Raw genomic sequence first — 22,824 nt, forward strand, 5'->3', positions numbered from 1 at the left:
TATAAAATGTGAATAATATAATGATAAAGATACTTTAACTTTTGTTTGTGTTGAATAAGAATGCATTTAATTTTTTGTTTTAATAGAAATCATGAACCCCCATTGGAGTTTAGTACTTTGTTTAGATCATATTCGATTGTTTTTCATCAAATCAAATGAATATCAGAGAAAAGATACTAAACTGTTGTTCGCATTGTTTAAAATTACCAATATTTTTTTTTCTTTTTAACAAAAATAGTGCAATGTTACTTTTGATTAGTTATTTCAAAGACCTTATGATAAAATCTTAATAATATAGGGAGAAAAATACTTAAACTTCGAACGACAAAATTATCTTATAAATTCTTCAAGTGTGACGTTTACATTTTCTGGCGTCAAACACGACTCTACACTAAGAGTAGTTGTGAATGCAGTCACAGGATTTTGAATATTTCAATCCTTTATAGGTTGATTTATAATACATTTATAAGTAAGCAATGAATGTGGTTGTTATATTTGATAGTTGCTTTTTGTGCTTATTTGTCAAATATTTGTTTGTTTTGAGATTGTGACACAGTGATGACTGCTGTACCCATATTTTGACAATGTTACCTATGATGTCTGTTTTGTGCACGCATCGTTGTAACTATAATACAAGTGAGAGTTAAGCGCTATAAAACCAGGTTCAATCCACCATTTTATACATAAGAAAATGCCTGTACCAAGTCAGGAATATGACAGTTGTTATCCATTCGTTTGATGTGTTTCAGCTTTTGATTTTGCCATTTGATTAGGACTTATATCTTGAAATTGACTATGAGGGTCGGTTGAAAACACAACTTTACGACAAAAGAGATGATTTCAGCATTTTTAAACCAAGAGATCCAAATGGTGAAGTTGTACTCGTCACTTCGTAAATATTACGGACGCCATCACGAGTTGGTTGACCGTTATGGAATATTCGTTGTACAGTTGATATCGGATATGTTCCTTATGTCGTAACTACAATCCCCTTCCCTTTTCACGAATGTGACTTATCAATTAGACTATTTAACGGCTTTGTAACAACATGAGGAACACGAAGGGTGCCACATGTGGAGCAGGATCTGCTTCCCCTTCCGGAGCACATGAAATCATCCCTAGTTTTTGGTGGGGTCCATGTTGTTTTTGATCCTCTATTTGTGACATTTTGTTCACGCATCATTGTCAATTTGATAGAAATTGATGCGACTGCCGTACATGTGAGAAGTTTAGCGCTATAACACCAGGTTCAATCCACCATTTTCTACATTTGAAAATGCCTGTACCAAGTCAGGAATATGACAGTTGTTGTCCATTCGTTTGATGTGTTTTATCATTTGATTTTGCCATTTGATTAAGGACTTTCCGTTTTGAATTTTCCTCGGAGTTCAGTATTTTTGTGATTTTACCTTTTTTGTTTGTGTTGAATAAGAATGAAATAATTTCTTTATTTTAATAGAAATTATGAATCGCCTTTGGATTTTAGCACTTTTTGTAAGTAAGGATTGGTTGTTTTTTCATAAAATTAAATGAATATCAGAAAAAATATACTAGAATGTTGTTCGCATTGTTTGAAACTACCAATATTTGTCAAACTTAATGCAATGTTATTTGTAATTAGTTATTTCAAAGGCCTCAAGATAAGTTTTTTTTTATTAAAAATTTTAATAATATACGGTGAAAAATACCGAAACTTTTGTTTGTGTTAAACACGAATGATTTTCTTTTTATTCTAATAGAAATTATAAACCGCCATTTGATTTCAGTACTTTTTGTACATCAGGATTGGTTGTTTTTCATAAAAAAGCAAAATTTTCTTCTTTTTTATCAGAAATAATGCAACGTCATTTGCAAGCAGCCATTAGTAATGCCTTCATATAAGTATTTTTTATAAGATATGAATAATATAAGGATAAAGATACTTTAACGTTTGTTTGTGTTGAATAAGAATGGAAATATTTCTTCATTTCAATGGTTTCATTGTTTAAAAATACCAATATTTCTTCTGTTTATCAAAAATAATGCACTGTTGTTAGCAATCAGTTATTTCAATTACCTTTGGATAAGTTAATTTAAAAAAACATTGAATTATATAGGGATTAAGATATGTAAACTCTTCTATGTGTTTAATAAGAGTGCATTTTTATTCTCACTTCATTAAGATTTAATTACACAAAAACCATCATTGGATAGAATTATTTTTGTTGGGTTGTTCCCTTAAAAAAAATATGATTAATTTTGAGAGAAAATATTCTTTATATTTTATTTGCATAGTTTTCGAGTCTCCAACTTGCTTATTTCTTTATTTTAAAGAAAATTATACACAGACATTTGTAATAAATGATCATTTCATTTCGTTTTTCAGACTATTTTCGGAATTGTTTTTTAACAGTCGCGATAACCACCGTTTTAGAACTCTTCTGGTTTGAAAAAAATAACCTTAATAAAACGACAATCACAAATCTTTAATAATATTTAGATTTTGTTTTATTTGCATCGCGGGTATGTTAAGGCATTTTTTTCAGGGGCAAATAACTCTTGTGATGCTCATGAATATTAATAAGCAACGTTGCGTCTCCATAGTGACGACGCTGTCCGCTTCATTTCTCTGGTCGTCAATCGCTCTTTTTATTTATAAACTATGCAGAATTAGATAAATAATGATAATTTGTTGTAATTAAAAACCATATGTCACATTATTTTACAAGCCATAACTTGTATTGTATAAAAATCCTTCTTGTTGATCTCTCAACGGAGGCGTGGCTTATTTTCCTTATTTGGAAAACCAATTCAACAGGAAGCTTGAAACCCACATGTTTTGAACGGACGGATTGTTTTGGTTGCATAAGGCGAAGAATGGCCCATTTACCCAAGGATTTCAGCAAACAAGTAGAATCGTACGACATACTTTGACTATGAGTAAGTATTCTGTCGTCTTTTTGCTGTTTTCTGTAGCCGACTATCTTCATTTTGTCAAAAATCTACCCTTGAAGTTGTATTATATTATCCCCTTTTTTTCCATCTGCTTAGTAGAATTTAGAAATTATCCCTGAACTATCTAAAATGCAAGTCCTTTGATGGTCCACAGTGTTTATGTGTAATTTAGGTGAAGTTTTAGAATACCCATGAGTTGATCTGGAAATTTGTTAAGCTATAATTACACTTTTTGATATAAAAAAATTAATCTGCTCTAGAAAGCCTATGCCATGCTTGGCCAGTTGACATTCATTCTGTTTGAATTCATGAATCATGGATATAATTTCTTTTGAGAGCGAGTGATATCAGAACATGAGATTGGCAATTATGATAACAAGTTGCTGCCAGGTCTAAAATGAATCTTAAGGCAACTTTAGTAGAAGAAGACACTAGACTGAATTTTCAACAAGACCCCACCTCAATATTTATTATCAATATAAACTGTATTGAGCACCTTTATTATCACAGAGTTTATAACTTCGTAGACAGCGTGTAGGCAAGACACTGCCAGATGTTTTGAAGTTAGCAATGTACATGTACAAACTACACTTTCCCTCAATTTCAAAGCTGCATCATGCAAGGTCAGTTTTAAAACGTGCCAAAACAACAGAAATTCTAGATTTTTATTCACATAAAGACTTGAAAAGACTTAAGTGTAACTGTATGCTGATTGAATCTTATATTCCTTGGTTGCCACAGGCCAGATACTTATTTTCTAAAGAAAATTTTGCATAGTACGTATACCTATTCGTCTGTAGTGTAAAAAAATGTAGTACATGTACTTAATAAATAGAAATTCTGATACACCTAAAAGAAGTTTTTAAAAACCTGGGCTATTGGTCCTATGCTCAAGTGTAAATCTTATATATATACAAATGTATATACCCTTATTTTATTCTGTATGCTACTTTGTACATATGTACATGTTGTAGTGCTTTAATATGTAAATGAATAAAAGGAGATGTAGGGTGTACATTGTACATTGTTTGTGTACATAATCATATATCATGAGACAGCTACCCAAGTTCTTTCTGTTCAACATGTTTTACTTCCAGAATAAAGTTCATTTTTGTTTCATTCTGTTTATCATGTTTATATAACCATGATAACAGTCTTTATGAAATATGTTACATGTATTAAAAGGGAAAATAAATATTATAATTATTCAACCTAAATTGATGTCATGTATGTGGAGGTGTCTTCGAAAATATTGAAAAACAAATGTCACCCACGGAATCAAACAAGTACCAAATAAAAAAGATTTACAATTGTATCCGTCAAGGATATACCTCTATAGTACAAAAACTAACATACATTTGTTATTGTGGACTACAAAATCAAAGAACTGTGATAACATATGTATGTTACATGTTTCAAAGGGACAATATACATCATTAGTTTTGTTAAAATGTATACAAGTTCTATTGATATTACTATTGTCTTTATGTATACTTATAGGCGAGTGACTTTAACCATAAAATTAAATTTTTAATGCACCCACCTAACACACGGCTAAATTATATATCATTTGAAAGCTACACATCTGTACTATCTGTTTTGCCCGGTCGTAAAAAAATCGTACGGTGCAATTTCCGTCAAATCAAGATCAAAGGCCAAGGACGAATAAGTGCATATTTTCTAAGATTTCAACTTGATTGCATAATATGACTTTTATATACTAAATTCACATATGCAAACCAATTAAACTTTTAACAGAGAGATAAACGGTCATTAATCAAATGCATTTTAAAATATTTAAAACGTGTTTTTGATAGACAGCACATGTTTCCTGAAATTCGAGTAAAAGTTAACAAAATGTGTGAAAACCCAAATGTTTCTTTCTGATGCAACTGCTAATCACTTAAAACTAAGTAAAACCTTGTAATAACTATCAAAGAAGTTTTTGACATCATAAATTTCCTAAAATTATGCTTACTTCTAATCAAACAGCAAATCATAACAACGCATGCAGTTGCCCAAAATACCACCATCTGCGAAAAAAAACAGCTTTTAAGCATTTCTTCCTATTTAAACATTGTATGTGGTCAATATAAGATTTAATAAACAAATTCTTAAGAATCTGAAAAATTTAAAGTAAAAAAAATATGTGTGCGAATCATACTATTGCTTAGAATAAAGGGGGCGAAACTAAGAGATTGCAATCTGCATTGTAACTACCAGACTGAAATAAACATCTTTTGACTTTTCTAATTGTTTGATTTGTAGCTTCATTATGAATATTGATGTAGTGAAAAGACCTTTTATTTATTTAATGTGAACCATAAAAAATAAATTGAAAATTTAGACAAAAATAAATAAAAAATAAATTGATGAAAATTGAAATTTAAAAGAATTTAAAAACCAGTAAACACATTATAAAACTTGACTTCTTGATTGCTTAAATTGCGTTGTTCATTGTTTAAATGCATTAATTCATCAAATAAGAATAATTTTGAAGAAAAAAATCCATTAATACGCAACGATTCTAGTTACAACTAGACTTTCTGAATAGCTTGAATGACTAGTTCATTTTTCATAGGAGGATGACTTCATGCAAGAGCTTCTGATGACGACTGAAAAGAAGCTACCATTATCTTGAAACTTCACTTTCCACTATATAGATGATGTCATCTCGCTGAATAGTGCCAAATTTGTCACAATGTTGGACTCGTATTTTCCATTGAAATTAAAAAAAAGACTCAACAGATATAGTTTACTCTCACCACTTATCTTGAAATCGACGATGAGGTTGGTTGAGAACAAGTTTTACGACAAAAGAGATGAGCATAAATCAGCCCATAAAAACACTCCTTACTAACCAATTATAAACTTTTCATTTCTATGTACATTTGTAGCAACATTATAGCAACACCTGCATATCTATACTATTAAAGGAGGAGACCGATTTCATTGAGCCTCAACTCCTCTGAAACAATAACAAGTCGGAATATTTATGATATGACGTATAAATGTAGGGTTTTGCATTTCCTAAATTTGTCTTTGCATGCTCAGTCGACGTACTGCCCGCAAAATTAAATAAAACTCTTTATTTAAACACTTCCCCAATTGTAACGCGATTTCGCGGCATCTTCTTGTGGAGTATATATCTCCAAGTTGATACAATATTCCAGAGCTTGCATTTACTTTCACGATTGTCGTGATAGTTCGTAACTGCTCACAATGAAAATATTAAATAAAGGCAACTATAGTATACCGCTATTCAATAGTAATCAATCGATTTACTTGTAACTGAAACAAATCCGGGTCACAAACCAAACCCGTGGGAAACGCATCAACTATAAGAGGAACACAACGGAATAACAGAAACACTGAACTGTTACAAAAACAAACATTAACATACAAAGAAACAGATTATTCGATACCAACTGCCATATGCCTGACTTGGTACAGGACATTTGAAAAAAATGGTGGTTTGAACATGGTTTTAAACCAGAGTTCAAATGCAAAGTTGAAATCATCACTTTGAAAATTTTATGGACGCCACTACGAGTTGGTTGACAATTATGAAATATCTGTTTTGCCAGATGACGACTGATAAGTTCCAATCGACGTAACCAAAATACCGTCATTTCTGCCTTGAATGTCACCTACCGAATAAGGCTTGGCACCGAGGTAGGAATTACACGAGCCACAAGACGGGTGTCACATGTGGAACATGATCTGCTCACCCTTTTGGAGCCCCTGAGTTCACCCCAAATATTTTTGGGGGGTTTGTGTTACTCAATCTGTAGTTATATATACTGTGTTTTGTATACTGTTGCTTGTCTTGTTCGTTTTTTGCCCGGCTTTGTCAGTTCGTTTTCAATTATGAGTTTGATGTCCCTTTGATATTTCGTCACTCTTCAAGTAGTAAAAGTTTCTAAAATTGTAGATCATTGTAGTTAAATGTATCATGATAACGATTTGGTTCTATATATATATCACCGTGAGCAAATTAAGTTATTTTCGCGGATATTTGTCTTATTGCGTTAATCTTCTTCACTTTACCTTGAGGCGATTTTTTTGCCGATTTTCATTACTGCAAGTTAATATCTTTAAAGGGAAATAATACCAAAGGGACAATCAACATCTCAAACCATGAATCAAATAAACTTAATTAAAACAACGAACAAAATAAAATTAAAGTCCAAGAGAAGAACAACAGTTCACAAAACACAGCATAGCATGAAAACGATCACTGCCTAAAACAGCGAATGATTTTATGAGGTCAGGAAGGTATTCAACTTTTTCATTTTTTTATTTCACAACTGCTTATAGTGTTTTACATACACAATGACCTGCATTTGTATTTTAAAAGCTTATGTTGAAAATACTCAGTCCTATCTCTATACCTTTAAAATTTGGTTTGTGAGAATAAAGATATATAGAAGCATCTTTTATTAAAATAATTAAAGAGATTAAACTTCTAAACACATTTAATAAGTCTAACACGATTTTAAACTAAATAAGAAGCAGCAGCATTATATGTAGTTCGTTTACATCCCGCTTTAGACAACCAAGTGTTTCTAAACAAGGTTACTTATTTCAACGATTTAGTCGCAAAGTCATGTTTGCATTTAAACATGATTAAAAAAAGTAAATAAGTTTGACTTCGTAAAAAACATATTTTTACCTCAATTAGCTCGTATATATTCTTTTCGAACTTTAAATACCCCTTCTTTTATTATGGAAAATCATTGTACTCCCTGATATTGACAATTAGCGATGTGCTATCTTAACAAAGAATATCAAAATGATCGCTATTTGCAGATGGCAGATTTTTGGGCAACTGCAAACACTTCAATAGAAGGCTGTTCTATGAACAATAATTAATAATTGCATCTTAAAATTCCAAAACAAATGTTCCTTGACCTAAAACATATTATTTATCTATTTTGTTTTGCATTTTTTGTTTTTACAAATATCGATCCCCCAAGATATATTTTGCTTTTGGAACAATTTTTCATTTTTTTAGGATTTGTGATGAATTTCAATTTTCGGGAAATATTGCGCATATAACCTCTTATTTTTTGTTTGATTTGGAAATAATGTATTTTGTTATATAAAGTTCATATGATCTTTTGAAAAATTTTATGGTACAAGAATTAGAAAATGGCTTTTTGTTTAGTAATCGCAAAAATTGGAATGTTTTTTCATGACCTTTGATCTTGATTTAACAGAAAATGCACCGTACGATTTTTTTACGACCGGACAAATCAGAAAGTACAGATTATTAGCTTTCGAATGATATATAATACAGCCGTGTGTTAGGTGGGTGCATTAAAGTCGTTAACTAAGCGTCTTTTTGAAATAAGTCACTCGCTTATTAAGTATAGAAAGATATAACAGTTCATAGTTTGCCAATCATGCATAGTATACCTATGTTATTACAGAAAAAGTATGTCTGTAATAACTAAAGGGTGTTATTACAGCTTCTCTACATCACTCCAAAGCATTTGCTCAGACATACATCATGCCTAATTACAATGTATTTTAATTTATTGTAAGGAAAAATGATCAGAGCATGTAATGAGGTTCTGCGCAAGCTTCCCAGTAATTACCAAGTGTCTCATATAGTAAGTTACATGCCTTAATTAATAACTAAGCCTTGTTATTACAGCTAAGTGTATCCCTTAAAAGCCTCGTCTCATTGATTTATTATGGTTAATGAAAAATGTATTAATTCAAAATTTAGTTATCATGGCTATGCATTTAGTTTCTGCGCAAAGTTTCAAGAGTTCCCTAGAGCCCACTAAAAATTAAAATATTTATGATTTATTTTACAAATAACAAACATGTTATTACAGATTTAGAAAATTTAAGGATTAAAGAGTAGACAACTCATGAAAGTATCTGTAATAACACATGCAAGATATTTTCTGTAATAACCCTATAGAGTTATATCCCTGACTGGTATCTAGCTTTCCTCTCTTATAAAATAATATAAAATAAGTAATATTAAAACTGGAAAACATGTTATGATTGCCAACAACTCTCAGCATGAACAGATCTAAATGAAGTAGAAGTTAACAACTATAGGTCACAGTGTTCTCCCCAGACACTTTGTTTAGCATCTTGGTAAACTGGGAAATTAAAAATATCATCTCGTTATTTTTTTGTTTTATGTCACGAGTATCATTTTACTTATATATATGACAATAAAGAATTATTATAAAAATTATAGCATCACATTCATAACATTATCTATACCAAAACTAACTCAGATACAGAGGTGGATTCAATGGGGAGGGGGGGGGGGGCTGAAAAAAATTAGAAAATCACTGAAGCATGACAGGAGCGGGCCCCTGCTTAGGCAGTCAATGCAGTGGGTCCCAACTTATGAACATTTCCGGATCCGCCACTGGCTGAGATAGCTTCACATTCAAAAAATATAGCATCACATTTCCATGACATTGAAAGACCCTGGGGATCGCGAACACTGGTATGACTGGGTTGCTATATGGCGTTTAATGCTAATTTGGTATAGTTTTGAAGTTAGAATATTCACTGTTCTGAAATGTATCTGTATAATCATTTAAAAAAATTAAGACATAAAATAAATTCGTCGTTTCGGAATATAATGCATTCTGGGTAATATTTTCAAAAGCGTTCACGAAAAAGTTGTTATTGGCTTAACACGTATTGAATATTGGAATTCCATTCAATGATGTGACGTTATTTTCATTTTGGTGTACGAACAATGGGATTACCCATAGTCCTATAGATTTCGAAAAGGCGAATTACCTACCTGAACCTTTTTGTTTCAACTTGGAGGCTGGAAACAAGCATTTAATTAAAATTTGTTTTGGACTGAAGAAAATTAAATTAACAAACAATTTTTGTTTTGCAAAAACTTGTTATATTTATAGTTAGCGACGACTGTTTTACAAAAATGTTAGGTGGATAGTGTTAAGTTTTTAATACCTTTTTTTTACAGAATTATTGCATGTATACTTGGAATACAATATAAGTCATACATGTTTATATATGAACATTATTTGTATCTGTAATACTGCTTACTGGATGGGTTCTTTTTTGTGTACACAATTGTAAATTGTTTCTTTTTATTATTACAGGTTCAAGATGACAATGATGAGAACAAAAGTGCAAAAGATAAACCTTACATGTACTAATAAATTGCAATAATTGACTGCAGAATGTATGAACAGTTGGTAATCCACAGGCTTTGTGTCAAAATACTTCGTTTTCAACACATATTTTATCGTCATCCAGAAAACATGGAAAACAATGTGTTCAGGGCAACAGTTAACTTCCCAACCAGACATTCCACAGTGTGATCATGGTGATGTCAAACAGCATGTTAAAAACATTAATTTGATTAAATATTTCTTTTTATGCACTGTATTTACAATTTCATGAGCATTGATGCGTAATTAGGTCAGATCGATTTCAGATTTTTATGTAAGTTATTGAGTCTTTCATCACCATTATTTATAGGTCTCTGTACAGCGTTCAACAATGAGTAAAACTTTTATCATGTGCATTATACATGTTTTATATGTACATTGTATAAAGCTGAAAAGGCCCAGGATGACAAAATGTGAATGCAAATTTATTTTGTTGAGAAAATCTTAATAATTACCTGAGTTATGCTACATTAAATACACAAATTAATAAATAATGACAGACAGCAACCAAAAAAAACAACATCAGCTTTAGCTTGAGAGACTGGCATATAAAATGTGACATAGTAAACATGTTTTTGAGAGTTTTACTGCGACATTAACATGATTAAGAAAGGGAATTATATATCATGTATGGGTACATATAAAAATAAGAAAATGTGGTTTCATTGCTAATGAGACAACTCTCCGCAAGATGGACAAGCAACTAAATGACGTAGAAGTCAACAACTAAAGGTCAGTGTAAGGACTACAACTATGAGCAAAATTCATACAACATAGCCATTTAGCTTAAATGCTCATCTTGTAAATTGTACTGCCTTTAACAATTGAGGGTGTTACAATAAAAAGAAACCAGAAAAAAGTTCAACCCTGAGAAATCCTTAGAAAATTGTGTAAATAATGACAAATGAAACATGCAGTGGTGGATCCAGGTTTAAAGTTTGAGATTCAGGTTGTTCAATAGGAGGCGGTACCCTGTACTTTTAATTCCCATGTTACGGAAAGTTTCATGTACATTCACCAGCTAAATTTAGGATTTTTTATATTCTTGTAATATATTTAAAAGAATCTACTATAAGGTGAAAAGTGTCAGTCAACATGAGAGATAATTAAAACCCTGGCAGCTAGCTTAATATAGATATCAAGGAATACCAGCAATTGACAAGTTCAAATTCCAAGGACAATGCAGAAAAATAAAATAAATATATCAATAGCTCAATCAAAACTGATGCCAAACACAGAAAACATGCAAAAGGACATCAGTTATGGTAAAAGAAATATTGAAAGACGTTAAACATAAAAGCAACGATTTGGTATTAAACATGAATCCCAGGAAAAGTTGAACTTTTACACGTATGTTCCATTAGATTGTATTTGGACAGAAAACATACTAAGTCTTTCAGTCATGTCAAATTTACAGATACATGTATTCATAAATTATTGTCATTTTGATTATCAAAATTAGACACAGATGAGACTTCTATGTTTATTTATTTTTCTTCCGTTTCACATTGCCCTTTTTCAAACCGCTCAAACTTTATATACATGTACTGTAAATTCAGAAATTATTGAATGCGAATTAATGTGACTAGGTTAGTATCGCAATAATAAGAACTTGCATTCTTGTAACTGAAACATACACATTTATGCAGAATTATTTGAAATCACAATAAATAAACAATTCTTTTAATATAACCTAAGAGAAAAGTGCTGCGCGCTTATTGAATATGAAACTGTAATCAAAATAGGAACGAAACTATGTACAAGTTTAACGTTATATGCTGCCGGGTAAATTAAAAATATTATTTTTATTTAATATGTTCACTTCTGGAAAATCGCGCAACCTTTTAATAAACGGTAGAGCACAAGGAGTCGTTTAATTCAGTGTAGTAACCCGTTAGTTGCCAATTTGGTTAAGGCATTTTACCCCTGTAGAAGTCACGCGACCTAGGCGATCATGACCAAAATTTCGGTTTATCAAATCCTTACTACACGAATATATAAATTCAACAACTTGGATTCCTGAATTTTGGTTTGAACAATTTTATTCTTGATATATCATATTTTGCCACTATTTACGTTTCAAAGTTCCTTAACCTACCTGCGATATTTCTCTTTTCTTTTAATTCTTAAAACTTTGCTGAATGATTAATAACAAAAATAAAAGTAAATAAAAGTCAACAAACGGATTGGTGACGTGAGTTTGACGCGAGCTTGACTGATTAGTGACTGATCATTGACCGCTGATTGATCACTTAAATAGTAACGCATAAGCTTGCATGTACTGTATCAACAATATACCTTAATCTGATTTAAAAATTCAACATATCCTTAATTGCATTTAAGAGTGCACTGGTTCTTGAAAGTTTTAGCGTACACAAACAGGTACTTCTTATCTGAACAACAGGACACATATGCCCTCTTTTCAGAGTTTTATATATCTATTCTATTATTCAAGAGGAACTATTAACAGTTCTACTGTAGTTCTAAGTCCTTAAGCTTTCATTTGATACAAAAATGTTCTACTTTTTTTATTAAAGTTACAGCTATACAATAAGCTTTTGTAATATCTTGTTATGCTTAAGCTGAGTTGTGCTATTTTTTTCTGTCGTTTCCTCTCTGTGGAGATCCTGGACATCACACTAGTATAATTTGTCAACTTAGCTGTCTAATGTACGTCTTACAACCATACAAGGGCGTGTTAGTAAACTTTTAGGACTGTCTTAGTCAATTGTAAAATATGATACTCAAATAATCACAATGGCCTATTTCAATTCGTCCTACTCGGGTTAGTAGAGTCTGTCGAGGTACTCGACTGACAATCGAACCCCCTGAGTTTGACCTTTTGAACCTACCCGAGTTAACTCGATATCAACCCTGTGTTGGGGCTGGTTTAGTAGAGTTTCAAAATGGCGTCAAGCAGCTCCAGCAAAGAAAAGTATAATACAAAATAACGGACATTTGACAAAATACAGCTAAAGAAAGGGGCTGACAAGGGGAATTTATTTTTGCCTGTATTTTGGCATCAACAAATATTGTTCATGTGTATATTAACTGTCGGTGATGTTTATAAATATAACAGAAATTAATGTCTGGGCGTACATGGACACGGGAGTGTTTGATACATCAGCGCATCACGCTGAAAGGGATATGGTGATTTTCTCAATCTGACTGTCTGTCCGTCTGTCGCTAGGTAACCCATTAATACACCTAGACCGTTTTTCAGAAAGCTTTTAGGGAACCAACCATCTTTTGTTGTTGTGGGTGGGTTTTCTCAGAACAAATTTTTTTTTCACAATTTTTTTCAGAAACAAACTATTTTTTCCAATAGCTTACAGGATCAGGACTTTTTCTTTTTGAAACATAATGATTTTTTGTATTCTAGTATTCAGCAGAAACAATTTTTTGTTCAATTCCCATATGATACAAAATATTTTTTTCAAGAAACTCTGAATCAAACTATTTTTTTTTTAAAAATGCTTCCCTCCCTAAAAGAAGAATCATCTGTGCCTGATTCGTATATGGTTTGGATTATTGGTAATTTTATTGTCTTGACCGTACTGTACAATCAGATTCAACTGTGATTTTTGTTTTTACAGAACTTTTGGGACTATGATCTTCCATTTTGATAGTCAACTCGATGGAAGAGTTTTGATTTCGATTCGGAAAGGTTGTGCACATACGCATTAGCACTGATCTTTGAACTCGAGTCAATCCGAGCTGGACAAACTGGAGTAGGCCAATATTCATACTTGTATTCAAATGATAATAAAAAAATATTTTGTTATCAGAAGTCTGCTGTTGTTGTTCAGGTTGGAAGAGCGTCATACTTGACCTGAAGCTACTCTTTTTTAAATTGGTTTATATGAAGGACAATCGACTGGTTCCATTGTATAACGTTTAAAAATCTTGCTCTTGAACGATGTTGTGGTCCCCTGTCATAACACGTTCATATCTGAAATAAGATGTCTCATGTTAAAATAGGATTATTTCTATACAGATGTCTGATGTAATTGACAATATATAAAAAATAATAAACCACTGGGTTTTGTGTACGCATACAAAATTATATGTGGTTTTATGTGCAAATGGAGGGTGGTATATAAAAATTCATCAACGACACCAACCTAATAGTTTCATAAATAGTATAATGATTTGAAAGGTAGCGTCAATATATAAACTAGATGAAGTTATAGCATTAATACCTCTATTAATTCTTTTTTTTTTTTATTTTGAAAAATGTTCTCTATGTTATTCAGGTTTTTCAATACAGGGAGTTAGCCTATATTGACTAAAAATTGTAAGTATACGCGTACACTCAAACAGTGATCAGAAAAACGAAATTGTTTCACACTCCTTTTCAATATCATGTAATTTACAAATAGAATTTGAAACGTCTGCCATGAAACCTATTATCATGTTGTCTTTGAAGGAAAAATATATATTCGTTTAGTACAATTGTATACAATTATTTGACGGAAGTAATAACATTTCGTATTCAAGTCGAATTCAACTTAGAAGTTTCAAGCTTGGATCACCGACTTTTAATCGTTAGAGAATTTATAAACAAAAACATAATTTAGAAGAAACGCATCGTTATATTGAATATCCTTTCATTTCTAGAACTTGCCAGGTTAGTACTGAAATATCAAGTAATGACATGTGATGTGATTGCCAATGAGACAACTATCTACCAGAGTTCAATGACATAGATGTTATCATCATACATTTTTTTTCTATTTTCTCAATTGACTATTCGTGTAACAACTCATCAAAGACAAAAGGCTGGTCACTTTGTATGCCCGACTCGTTTTTTGTCTACATACGAATCATCATTAAAGAGCAGTGCAAACACAACTTCTAAATAGTTGTGCCAAATATGGGTATGGTCACCTATGTCTGATGGAATTAAAGCCTTCTTCTTACGAATTATTTTTTAGTTATATATGTAGTAAATTTACAAAAGTGACGTAAAATTTAAATTTCATAATAACAATCGAGTAGTGTTGACTATTGGGCTGGTGGAACCCTCAGTGAACAAAACGTTGATCAACAATCTCATCGACCCAAATATACCAGCCTTACAATTTTTAAGGCAAGACGCATATTTCGTCTTTCTAGTTTTCCAAAAAAGACAAATACATTTCGAAGTGGACGATCATTGAACAGTAAGCATTCTAAAAAAGCGCGACAAATCTTGCTTTGCGATTAATAACAACCAGTATTTCGAATTTTTATAAACCGGAAATACACGTATACAACATATCGCAAGAATCTTAATCAGGCAGCTTGATTTTGTTTCATACAAAAGTTACTTTCATATTGTTTTAAAGAAAATACGATCATAGGCTGTTTTTTTTTTTGTTTTTTTTTAGAATGGTGAGATGAAGCTGTTTCTTCGAGTTTTGTCTGTTGTTGTCAGTTATATTTGTAGGTTTTACGAGAATTCAAAATACGTTTATGCTTGAAAAGCAATTGTTTCAACCCAGAAATACAACCAGTGTGCTACTCGTTAACACAGAAGGATGCAAAATTATGAAACTTGATCCTTTTGATATGTCTATACGTTCGTATTTCCCAACGCGCTCAATTTTGACTTGCAGAGAGAATGAAGATATCGTGTATGTAAAACATAATACAATTTTTATTAACTGGGATTATGTACAAGCTCGGAATCCTACATTAAAATACTGTAAATATGACGTAATATGGAGACCAATAAACACCAATACTGATCACATTTTCTTTCGATTCATAAATGAGAGTAAACCTTTTACTGATAATCAAACGATCCATGATGATTTTATTAGAGTGCGATGTTTTGATAATTACAATCATGTTGTGTATAGAAATGCTTTCTCGTTTGTGCATCTTAAAAAGAAAGTAGAAAGACGATGCATTGAAAATTTTCAGAAACATTCCCACAATAGACGTCATTTGAGCATTCTTATGATTGGTGTCGATTCAATTTCCCGAAATAACATGATTCGTTATATGCCAAAAACAAGACACTTCTTATCTAAAAACCTCTCAGCATTAGATTATCTTGGATACAACAAAGTCGCCGATAACACTTTTTTGTATATGGTTCCAATGACAACAGGAAAATTTGTGCATGAATTGCCATTGAATACCTCTTTAAAAAATGTTTCATTTGACCAGTTTGATTTTATTTGGAATAAATTCTCAAAGAAAGGTTACAGAACACTTTACAGTGAAGATGCTCCCTACGGCCAGATGTTTGATTACGGAAAGGCCGGCTTTAAAAAACCAACAGCAGATTACTTTGACCGGCCACTGTCACTAGTTTTGGAAGATATGCATGATATGTGGAATACTAACCATCACTGCGTTCACGCCCGACCAGAAACTGACATTTATCTAGAATATACAAGACGTTTTATACAGAAATTTAAAACTTCTCCTTACTTTTCATTTACCTTCATTACAAGATTAACACACGACGAAATATCTAATGCTAAAACGGCTGATGATTTATACTACAGATTTTTTAAAAATTTAAGTGAGGAGTCAACTTTGAACAACACCATAATTTTTTTTTATAGCGACCATGGAATACGTTTTGGTCAATTTAGACAAACCTTTATTGGACAAATGGAAGAACGTTTGCCTTTTCTGTTCATAATTCTACCACAGTGGTTTAAAGTTAAGTATCCTGAAATATACACAAATTGTAAAACCAACCAGCAGAGGTTAATATCCCCATTTGATATATTTGAAACAATGACACACATCTTGAATTTCTATACGTACAACATTAAAAACAGCAAAATTCGACGAGGCCTAAGTCTTTTTAACGCAATACCACAAACTCGTAGATGTAAAGATGCCAATATACTTCCTCATTGGTGTACGTGCTCAACACAACATGTTTTGTCCACGGGTGATCAAACTGTTGGAAAAATTGCAAGGCATTTTATTCAAATACTTAATTCAAAAATAGCAAGCTTCAAACAATGTGAAACTTTATTTTTAAAACGTGTTATTACAGCTTCAAAATTCATTCCTACGGACGTTGTTTTAAAATATGTACAAACTTCTCATGTGGGAGAGAAATTACGCATTTTGTATGGACATCGTGTGTCAGCATATATCGATTATCAAATCTCCTTACAAACTGTACCTGGAGATGCAATGTTTGAATTTACAGTAAGATATGATGAATCAGATAGCAACTTTAATATGATGGGAGATTTCAGTCGCATTAATTTATATAACCAGACTTCCTACTGCATCAGTGGTTTTGAACTTAAAAAAATATGTTATTGTAAAGTCCAGACATAAAAACAAAAAAGCACATGCTATATAAATACTGATAAAACAAGCATAGTTCACAACAAATCAGATTAACACTATTGAAACAACTACTAATAACTTGTACTTATACACCGCTAGTATCAATGAGATCTGTTCAACGGCCTTTCTCTGGTAAACAACTCGGGTTTGTTTTTATTCTTTTTTTTTCTCCCACCACTCGAGTTGTGCTTCATCGTAGTTTGGCAAGCTGTCGATAACATGTTTGGCATATGCTATCAATCAGTTATAGTGCTTCTAAAATTTACCCTTGAATTACCAAAAACTTGTTTTCACAAGAAAAATGTGTATTGATATCACTCAACCGGAAGTGACATTTTTCAAAACAGACATGTTAGTGTATATGGCATTACGTGTATTTAATAATATTGACGGTAGTTGTTTGTTTCAGTTTTTGTTCAACAATAATTATACACCGTAACTGGATTTCAAAACCGGAAGTTATTATGTTTCAGTGGATTTTTTTCCCTGATCAATTTTTATATGATATAGGTGATAACCCTTTCATCAGAGCTTCCTTTGAAATACCCTCAATGATCAATCCCTTGGCTAATTGGTGTATAAAAATAAATTGTTGCGATATGTAGATACTGCAATTCATTTCTAACGAACTATTCTGTTGAGTTTGTCTTTCTTTGGATAATAAAAGTAAGCTGAAAACAAAGTGTGTTGTCATCTGTTCGTCTTTGCACCCGGATTTGTTTTCTCTCAATCGATTTATGATTTTTGAACACCGGTATACTACTGTTGCCTTTATTTGCATTGGCTTGAATAACATATCACTCTCAGAAATATGTCACTTGGAAATGACATTTTATAAACAGCAATTTGTCGAGTTTGTCCGGTATTTCGTGTATCGAATAACATAAGCGATACTAATTTTACTGCACCAGATGCTTATTTTAACAATAAATGTTTCTTCAGTGGTGCTAGATGTAGAAATATTTACAATAAACAAAGTTCAAATGAAGTAGATGTGAAAAAATATAGGCAACCATACGGCCTTCAACAATGAGAAAAACCGATACAGTATTGTCAACTATAAAACGGCCCCGAAATGAAAAAATATGAAACTATTCAATTGAGAAAACTAACGGCCAAATTTATCACAAAACAATTTACGAAAAAAAAATTTCGAACATGAACAAACGACAACCATTGAACTACAGGCTCCTGACTTGAGACAGGCACATGAAGGATGTGGTGGAGTTAAACATGTTTGTGAACGCTCAACCCTCCCCCTAACCTTGGATATTCGTTTTACAGCACAACATTAAAGCAAACTATTAGTTGAACAGAGCGTAACTCATCAGATCGATAAAAATGACTATTGAATGTTTTCTAAAGGATTTGTGAAGAATACATCTATGGGACAGCACCTCATTGACACATATAATCAAAAGATATCTAGATATTATCTATGGGACAGCACCTCAATGACACATAGAATCAAAAGATATCTAGATATTATCTATGGATAAGCACCTCAATGACACATATAATCAAAAGATATCTAGATATTATCTATGGATAAGTACCTCAATGACAAATATAATAAAAAAATATCTAGATATACTCAATGGGACAGCACCTCAATGACTCATATAATAAAAAGATATCTAGATATTATCTATGGATAAGCACCTCAATGACAAATACAATCAAAAGATATCTAGATATTATCTATGGGACAGCACCGGAATGACATATATAATCAAAATATATCTATATATTATATATGTGAAAGCACCTCAATGACACATATAATCAAAAGATATCTAGATATTATCTATGGGAAAACACCTCAATGACACATATTATCAAGAGATATATAGATATCATCTATAGGACAGTATCTCAATGACACAAAATCAAAAGATATCTAGATATTATCTATGGGAAAGCACCTCAATGACACATAAAATCAAAAGATATCTAGATATTATCTATGGAATAGCACCTCAATGACACATATAATCAAAAGATATCTAGATATTATCTATGGGACAGCATCTCAATGACACATATAATCAAAAGATATCTAGATATTATCTATGGGACAGCAATTCAATGACACATATCATCAAAAGATATCTATATATTATTTATGGGACATCACCTCAATGACATATATAATCAAAAGATATCTATATATTAGCTATGGGACATCACCTCAATGACACATATAATCAAAAGATATCTAGATATTAAATATGGGACAGCACTCATTGATACATATAATCAAAAGATATCTAGATATTATCTATGGGAAAGCACCTCAATGACATATATAGTCAAAAGATATATAGATATTATCTATGGGACAGAATCTCAATGACACATATAATCAAAAGATATCGAGATATTATCTATGGGACAGCACCTCAATGGCACATATAGTCAAAAGATATATTCAATTGTAGATTTTATCTATGGGATAGCACCTCAATTTTTTTCATAAAAATGACATTCTGTTTTAAAGATCAAAGTAAATATATATTTATACATGTATAATATATACGATGTCACAGAATCAAGGGTTCGAATCCCGCTGAGTGAAAACCAAGAGTTCCAAGTGGTGAAGTTGAAAACGTCCCTTCGTAAAATTTACGGACGCCATCACGAGTTTCACAGATGACAAATGATATTTTCCATTTATCGTAACTACAATCCCGACAACTTTTCCCCGAATGTGACCTACCGAAATAGACTTATCACCGGTGTTGTATTAATATGAACAACACGACTGTTGCCACATGCGGAGCAGGATCTGCTTACAATTCCGGGGCACCTAAGATCACCCCCAGTTTTTAATGAGGTTCGTGTTGCTCAGTATAATTTTCGTCTAAATCGGTCAATATAATATCATACCACAGCTCCTTATTTGTTACTGTTTACGGGTTTGGTTGGGGAGGGAGACATTATTCCTGGGAATAGTCAGAACCAGACGTGCGGATATATTATCTGGGGCAATCATGTCAAAGAGAGAGGCGAAAAAAATAAAAGGGACATTCAAACACATACGTCGAGAAAAAAACTGACAACGCCTTGGCTAAAAAGAAAAAAACAAAAAACAAACAAACAATGGTACACAAAACACAACAAAGAAAACTGAAGACTGAGCAACATGAACCCCACCAAAAACGGAAGGTGATCTCAGGTGCTCCGCAAGGGTACGCAGACCCTGCTCCATATGTCACACATGACTGGAACAGTGGCACAAAAACAGGAATGAGCTTTGGCCCCTGATAAACTTGCGTGTCTGCCGTAAATTTATATCCAGGAAACAATGTAAGCAATCAAAAGTAAAATCACATAAATACCGAACTCCAAGGAAAATTCATAACGAAACGTTCCTTATGATATAGCAAAATTAAAAGCTGAAACAAACGAATGGACAACAACTGTCATATTCCTGGCTTGGTACAGACATCTCCTTATGCAGAAAATGATGGATTAAATCTGGTTTTATAGCTAGCTCAACCTCTCACTTGTATGACAGTCATATGGAATTCCATTATATTGACAACTATGTGTGAGCAAAACAAACAGACATAATAGGTAAAAATGTCAAAAATTTGGGTACAGCAGTCCACCTTGTGTTATTATCATAATCACTATAAAAACAAAGAACTTTTTCAACAAAGAAAAACAAAATGGCATATGGACACTCTATAGACAAAGTACATAAGCAAAATGAAAGACCAGAATACAAAATTGACAATAGCACAATAACACAATGACGGGATGTATAAATACCTAGCCACGCCAAAATGTATACCAAAAATGGACCAAACAGTAAAGGTTAAAAATATACAAAGACAAATAAAAAGAACACTATAACATGTTATTAGGATGATAAACAATGTCTGTACTTAGAATCTATACTTCAAGACCAATCCATCATGTATTATTTGTGGAGTTGATACGGAATATTTATCAACAAGGTCTTGGTATCTTCCGATGAACTTTTTTAAGAAAAAGAACGAGACGTTCTTTGACAAAACCCTGGTTCAACAAGTTTTATAAAGTCAAGCAGCAGCTGCAAGCTCTTGAATACCGAATGAGTTTAGCAATGTATATCCCATATGCAGGTGAAGTTGGTATATTGCTGCTAAAGTGGGGGGAAATTTATAATTCAAAATTAAAATCGTCTCGTTTGTCATAAATTTTGTTACTAAGATGACCAATTATGTCAAATTCGAGGTATTAGTCTAAAAATGAGACGATGAAAGCCGTGTATGTTGTTTCCTTAATTTCTAGTTCTAGAGGATATATTAATGGAACCAAATTAGAAGACTTTAAATGTTAATTGAAAGAACATCATCAATATATCTGAATGTGAAATTAAATGATCTGGCTTCTTTGATCTTCTTGTTTTTGATAAGTGTATCATAGAAACTCCGACTCGTATGCAAATAAGAAGAGGTTGACAAGGAGATGCGCACAGTTCATTCCCATGAGAACGTCTGCTTATTGTAACTGTTGTGATTCGTACATGTGTCTAACATTAAACAGTGTCATTTTTCATCACTTTGATTTGCCAGTGTAGCAATTTGTATCAAACGACATTCAACCAAGGCCCAAGTCAGGAATTTAGAAGGACGAGTTATCGTTGTGCTGCATTAAAGTAATTACCATGATGTTATAGTCCAAGCACGTTATACACTTTAATAAGTAAATAGTTGTTAAGGGACAATGTTTTGGGAACCCCCATGCTACAGCTGTGTATACCTTACGAATGGTATCCCAACTCTCCCTAAATATAACTATATATGGTACTGATATAATTACTTGATTTTAAGCAATATTTAAAACCATATCGGAAGTAACAACAATATCCTTGTGTTGTCATTGAGTTATTTTGTAAAATAAAACGACACTGATTTAATAAAAAAAAACCTTGAAAAATTGATCAACGATTAAAGCATTAAATCACTATTAGAATATTGGAGAGGAACTTAAGTTCAACGCTGCCCATATAAAAACAGGACTCACTATTTTAAAAAAGAATGTTTCGTAGTGTGTTTTTCTCATTTTAGTTTTTTTACAATGAAACATTCAACGTTGCATTATAAGTATTTGGCAACGCGTATCGATCATACATTGTATTGTTGGTTGACCGTTATGGAGTAACCTTTTCACAGATGATATCGGATATGTTCCTTATGTCGTAACTACAATACCCTTCCCTTTTCACGAATGTGACTTACCGAATTAGACTATTTACCGGATTTGTAAGAACATAAGCAACACGACGGGTGACACATGTGGAGCAGGATCTGCTTACCCTTCCGGAGCACCTGAGATCACTCCCAGTTTTTGGTGGGGTTCGTGTTGCTTAGTCTTTAGTTTTCTATGTTGTGTC

General features: G+C 32.2%; 1 protein-coding gene and 1 long non-coding RNA gene across 2 annotated transcripts; both read left to right on the plus strand.

The window, feature by feature from the left end:
• Positions 1-2,800: 2,800 nt before the first annotated feature.
• On the plus strand, positions 2,801-10,332 carry LOC127733898 (uncharacterized). The gene is made up of 2 exons (XR_007997276.1): positions 2,801-2,919; positions 10,053-10,332. It is a non-coding gene; the product is annotated as an uncharacterized LOC127733898 (long non-coding RNA).
• Positions 10,333-15,819: 5,487 nt separating this feature from the next.
• Positions 15,820-19,636, plus strand: LOC127733361 (uncharacterized). The gene is made up of 4 exons (XM_052242730.1): positions 15,820-15,824; positions 16,052-16,282; positions 16,646-16,834; positions 19,615-19,636. Exons 1-4 carry the CDS (start codon positions 15,820-15,822, stop codon positions 19,634-19,636), a joined length of 447 nt encoding a protein of 148 aa, XP_052098690.1.
• The last annotated feature ends 3,188 nt before the right edge of the window (positions 19,637-22,824 follow it).

The sequence above is a fragment of the Mytilus californianus genome, unplaced genomic scaffold (assembly GCF_021869535.1).
Source record: "Mytilus californianus isolate M0D057914Y unplaced genomic scaffold, xbMytCali1.0.p SCAF_3, whole genome shotgun sequence".
In the NCBI taxonomy this organism is placed as follows: domain Eukaryota; kingdom Metazoa; phylum Mollusca; class Bivalvia; order Mytilida; family Mytilidae; genus Mytilus; species Mytilus californianus.

Excerpts from the sequence above, each read along its gene's own strand:
- LOC127733361 (XM_052242730.1), top strand. Across the intron at positions 16,283-16,645 it reads AAAAATGTTTCATTTGACCA|TGAGGAGTCAACTTTGAACA; the intron begins GTTTGATTTTAT and ends TAAAAATTTAAG. Across the intron at positions 16,835-19,614 it reads TGTAAAACCAACCAGCAGAG|CTATGGGACATCACCTCAAT; the intron begins GTTAATATCCCC and ends TCTATATATTAG.